Raw genomic sequence first — 6,000 nt, forward strand, 5'->3', positions numbered from 1 at the left:
ATCTCATCCTAAAACTTGTAGGTAGGCAAAATGTTGGAAAACCACCAAATGCCAGATTCTCTTCAACAAAAATTTTAATGAATGTCACTCTCTCAAATCCTGTCAGGCATAGCCAAAGTAATAGTGTTCGACTATTCAAAAGCTTTCAGCTCTTAACCTGCAGGAGTTAATCATACTCTGCATTAGGGGATTTCCCTCCCTTTGTGCTGAAGTTTCAACCCATACTGAATTCATCAAGATGTCTGAGAAACATCTTGATGATAACTTCAGAATAAGTTATCATCGTTGTGATAACTTATTAAAGATAAATCTACCATCTGGTTTAGATCAAACATGCTATTGCAGCAAGACAAAATATTTAAAAGCTGAAATGGCCTGGTAAAGTTGGATTAATTGTGCACAAATAATGAAAAGGGCTATTGTCTGATAACATTGAAGTTTAGGGAAGAACACATAGAGATGTGGGACAGTAAATTGGGTAGGACCCATTCATGCTGCTTTGGTACAACTAGAATCTCCCCTTTATTTCACCTCAATGGTAATGCTGTCTAAGTATTCGCCATACTTTCCATTTACAGGGACAGAAATAACAGTGCCCCCATTCAGATGTCTTCTGTTTTTACTTTTCCAAAAAGTGTTGGGGATTATCAAGATATTTTTTGGCAAATTTCAAATAAGGCTTTGTGCTACATTTGTTTTGCAGTAGATGGATATGTGGATTTTGTCTGCGGTAACAACTATTCCTTTGACGGGGCTTTGTTGAAACGAAAATTAAGATAATGCTAAATAAAATTACAGTGAGAAAAACAAGATCCATACTAATGCAAGGAAACTTGGGGTTTGCTCCATTTGTGGATGAAAGCTCTCATAATTGATGACTGGAGTCATTTTGTAACCATTTCTAAATTGATCTTTTCTTGAGCTTTAGATCAAGGCATGATGTTTCTTTTTCAGTTTTGAATACTTTGTGTTGTCAGAATCTATAGGTGTATTTTCTAATATTTTTCAATTTTAGTTAATATATGAAATCAAACTTTATTTTGCTTCTTTTCTATCCTCTCCAGCCCAAATTGGTGGGGAAATGGGGAAAAATATTCCAATGTTCCAATTTACACTGCTGACAACCTAAAGATGTCACAGATGTTTTGACACAAGTTTAATCATATTCTGGATGTATTAGACAACAAAATAGCTGCTGCTGCAGTTACGCCTCCAAATGTGAAGAAGTTATTAAATCTCAAGACAGATGCTGCGTGACCCAGACGAAACAAGGTGCCCTTACAGTAAGAGAGGGATTTTGATAAAGCAAATCAAGTCACCAGAGGCAACAATTCCCTTGCTTCTGTTCTCTGTGACCTAAACCTCTCCATTCTGGGTCTTATTTTTAGATGTGACATCCTCTTTCTGACAGCTGAACAGTAATCCTGTTCTGGCAACATGATCAGGAGACACTCGCAGAGTGAAGGATAGCTCTACACTACATGCCGTTAACAAAGTGCTCCTAGATTCCTATTCACTAATACTTTAGACTACATGCTCTGGTTACAAATTAAATCTGGTAACCAGCATGATACTACTGTTCTTCTGCTGGTAAATCTTTTAGCTTGTTTGGATTGTAACAACAAGTCTTTCACAAAAATCCCTTACTAGTGTCATCAAACCTGGTGATGAGTCCCTGGAAGTAGAAATGTTGTCAAGTAAACTGAAGCTTAGATTTACAACACACTTCACATCTTGGATCACCAGTTGTAAAGATGTATAACTGCAGGAATGATTGAGCTTTTCTGATATTATGCCTGGAGTTGCGTAACTTTCTTAAAAAAAAGAATAATTAAATGTCCAGATTAGGGGAAAAAAGCTCTAAAATACACATTTTTATACAAAATAAGATTTAGGTTATTCTTCTTGAATGTTTGTGCCTAAAATTGCTTTATTTTGCTCTCTTTTTGGAATGCCACATTGATTATCCAGAATATCATTAATATTATGTTAACTATCAGAAAAACCAGCTGATAAAACTCTGTACCATTTTGCAGACACTTCCTTCTCCTCTTCCTCTGTATGAAATGGAGACAAAGCTTCTGCTGTATGACACAGTTGAGTGATTATGGCTCATTACTGGTGTGACATTCTTTAGAACAGCAACTGAAGGGCACCAGCTGGCCTTTATAGACATGGATGAATGAGATGAGGAAGAAGCCCTGATTTCCATTGTCGGATGAGACTTTAAAATCTTTTACTCTGAACTGACTTGCAGGGCAAAGTGCGCATAGAACTTGACCCTCTTCTGTTTTTTTTCTTTAAAGTGTGGAGATGAAGGCTATGAAAGTGAGATCTGATTGATGGGAAGAGCATTAGAAGATGCATACATCATATAGGGAGGAAGTCCTCAAAAGAAACGGGGGTGAACTCAGTCTTTAATTCAGCATGAGTATTTTTTAATTTTATTATTATTATTATTTATGTTTTATTTTTTTTGCCATCTTATAAACGAAATTATTCCGACCCTATGAGAAACTGAAAGAATTATTGTAATCATGAGAATCAGGACACACTGCCTAATGTTCCCCTATCTGGCCTATGGTTGACCAGTCACTGCACTTGACTGGTCAACTTGCTTACCTCACTAAAATCCCACAGCAATCTATGGAGTTTTGTAAAAAAGGAATATTAGAATCAACAAAGCCAACAAAGCAGATTTAATGGAGCAAATCTTGAGCACTGTGGGTTTGCTGACCTCCTCAGCAGAGGCACATTTCCTTGGAAACTGGATGTTAGGTTTGCATTAAGCCATAATAATCAAGATTAATAGTCACAAAATACTAATGTGTGGAAACTCTTTGAGTTTTAATTTTTGAATTAAATTACTAAAATTATATTTTTGATTACACTAATTTACTGATATTTTCCTGTGGCTATTATTACACTATACAAAAGTATCACAGATGTTATTATGCTATTACTGTTGTGCTCTCAAACAATATGAGAGCATATTGTCTCTCTTCTAGGGCATAACAGAAAGATTTGTTACAATTGAGGACCTGAAGGGACTTGCAGTCCTCTGTGTTGTAAAAGTAATTGAGAAAAGCGTCACTAGATGCAGACAGCAGTGTTTGCTTTTATATCTATGATGTCACTCTAGGCTGAATTGTCAACAAAACATACCGCATATACAAACATGGCTGAAATCCTGTCTTACCAAGTCCTGTGGCGGGGTAAATTGTTCATGTTCAGGATCTCTTTGACAGACATCAGATCAGCAGGAATGATGGGTTGAACATTAGAGAAGGAGGCATCCTCATCACTAAGGAAACATATGGGAGAAGAAAAAAATACACTTATTTTACACATTATTAAAACACAGATGATGAGATATATCTGGTCTAATGTCATTTACTTTTCTAATTGTAAAATTGAGCCTTCAAAACAGTTTTAATTTTCATTGTACCACTAGAAAGCAGCACTGACTGCATAATAGTCTGAACTTTGAATTAAATCATGCTTCTACATAAGTTCTGCTTACTACTAACGCATGGAATGTACATGAGGCTTTAGGCTAGTAAGGACTAGTTTTAAATGGTCAATAAAGAGCCTGATTTTGTCCAATATGTTGTCTTCTCAAGTTGAACAAAAGAAGCAGTCTGGAGTTTTACACTCATGAAAAATAAAACTCCACATTGTTCTGCTACTATTCAGGAATAAGCCCTAAATGTTGATTAGTTAGTAATGTATTATCTTTTGTTAGTTTTAAGTACTCTAGAAGTACTACATTGCAGTTTGGTGATTCATGTTCAGCAGAATCTTATTTAGAAGGTACTATTAAAAAAACGTATTTACAGCACTGTCTTGAGGAAGTATCACAGCTTACAGCAATAGAGTATTTTCTTTCACTTACAAAGAAATTCCCAAAAGAGGTTTCTGCAGAACTTTGGCATAGCATCAATGGATCAACTATCTATTGTCTCTCTTGTTCTGTTTTTAGGCATTTTTGTTCTTATTTCCCACGAACTCAGAGGTTTAGTTATTGCTTCCTTGTTGTATTTAGTCTTTTAGAGCCTACACCATTTTATTCTCTAGCTGACCAGTTCTCAGAGTCTTTTAGAGCACAATCCTGTTCAGGTAATTCGGTTCTATGTTTTGTCTAATAGTGGTGCTCTTGCAAAACTTTACTCTGCAGTGAACTTTGAACTAAAATCTTCACTCACTGGTTCCTTTTATTAGGAACCAGCTGCTTCAGCTCTGTAATGGTATTGGTGAACATGAACTCACTGGTTCCTAATAAAAGGAACTCACTTTTTATTTCACTTCTTTTATTAGGAAGTGAAGAAAAATTAAATAGATACAGCTATTTAATTTTTTTGTTTGCACGAATATTGAATCAGCTATTTCTATTATATTGCAGCAACTTAACACATTTAGGGATCTAGGAGGGGTGAAGAAACCTTGACATAAAAATCAAAGATCAGAGTAAGGAAGGAATGGAATTTATGAGACTTATTGTAGGCAATGTTGTAGTTGCCAAATGGGCAGGTCTGGAATGTTAATGTACTTGAGTTTACAAATCATCCAAGGCATGCTGATAACCGTCTCTGAACTCTGTTGATATCTTGAACCTCGTAGCAAAAGAGGTACAGCAGCAGAAAACCACAGAGGGTACCACAGTTTGAAAGTTGCCTAGTTTGAATAGTTTAGATTTTAGCTGCAATGTTCAGCTGGTGGTCAGAATTACAAAATAATTTCAATAGTTCAGCCTTGAGGGGTGGTGTAATGATGTGAGGGACTTTTCCTGGCACACCTAGCGCCACAGCTTTGCAGATTATTTTTCGGAGCCTGACCATCCCTTTTTGGTCATAATGGGTGCTCATCTGCTGATCTCTTTCAGCTAAGTAATGTATTGTATCATAAAGTTTAAATCTCAAATTGGTTTCTTTAATGGGTTCACTATACTCAAATCACCTCACTTATCTGTGCAGCTGAAAAATATGCAGCAGCAATGTAATGGTATTGGTGAACATGAACCAGATTTCATGAGGTCTGTTTTTGACTCTAGACCAGAGATGTCAAACTCAGTTTGGCTCTGGGGCCGGATCCAGACTTTCTGTTCTCAGGTGGGCCGGATCAGTAAAAGAATGTCACCTCCAAATATTTAGCTTTGTTTTTCAGTACTATGCTTTATCATTCAGCCTACATTTGTGGCCTACCCTACATATCATAATTATAGATGACAAGGGATCTTTTCTGAGCACAACACATTTATTCAACAAACAGGGGAAAAAAAATATTTTCATGTTTGGGTATGAATGTGTTAACAACTGGTTTATTTTAACAGTTGATTGAATGCAGTTTTACACCTGAACCAACTCACCACATTAACAAACTCAAGTGGGAGCTATGAACAAAATATTTTTGCCTTAATTGTCATACTGCTTTGAAATAAATAAAAAAAAGTGCAGTGCATGGGCAATAAGATTAGGCTACGCCAGATCAAACTACTAGGCTGGGCCTACTGAAGCTGAGAACATACTGCACAATATCAATTGTCTTTAATATGAAACCAGATGAATCTTATTTTTAATTATCTGCATTCACAAGTGCAAACAAAATCGTGTCATCCCACTTTTTTTCTCTCTCTCAATGCACTCCTGCAAACTTGGCATCTTTTTGCCTTCACAAGTGCATCGACATTAGGTGTCAAGAGTAGCAGCACATTTAACAATGTCATTCAAGTGTTTATTTGTTAACTTTGAGCGCTGCTTTGTTTTATTATTATTCATTACCGAAAACACCTGTTCACAAAGATAAGTAGTCCCAAACATGGATAGAACCTTTGCAGCCATGGCTGTTAATTTGGGGTAACCTGGCACGAGATATTGATAAAACGTATCCAATCCCACTGTCCTAAATTTATCCTTCATAGCGGAATCGCATTGCAAGTCAATAAGCTCGAGCTGAATGTCAGCTGGCATATCAGAAGGCTTCGCTGTAAATGGCAAGCGAAAA

At 36.4% G+C, this 6,000-nt stretch overlaps 1 protein-coding gene across 1 annotated transcript in view; it reads right to left on the reverse strand.

Annotated features, from left to right (window-relative positions):
- Nucleotides 1-6,000, reverse strand: part of myom3 (myomesin 3) — a 57,844-nt gene that overhangs the window by 44,242 nt on the left and 7,602 nt on the right. Inside the window, exon 3 of the mRNA XM_008431077.1 lies at nucleotides 3,200-3,304. Within this exon, the coding sequence (XP_008429299.1) occupies nucleotides 3,200-3,304 (105 nt within the window). The remainder of the gene's footprint in view (nucleotides 1-3,199; nucleotides 3,305-6,000) is intronic.

Source organism: Poecilia reticulata, linkage group LG16, assembly GCF_000633615.1.
Source record: "Poecilia reticulata strain Guanapo linkage group LG16, Guppy_female_1.0+MT, whole genome shotgun sequence".
Taxonomy (NCBI): domain Eukaryota; kingdom Metazoa; phylum Chordata; class Actinopteri; order Cyprinodontiformes; family Poeciliidae; genus Poecilia; species Poecilia reticulata.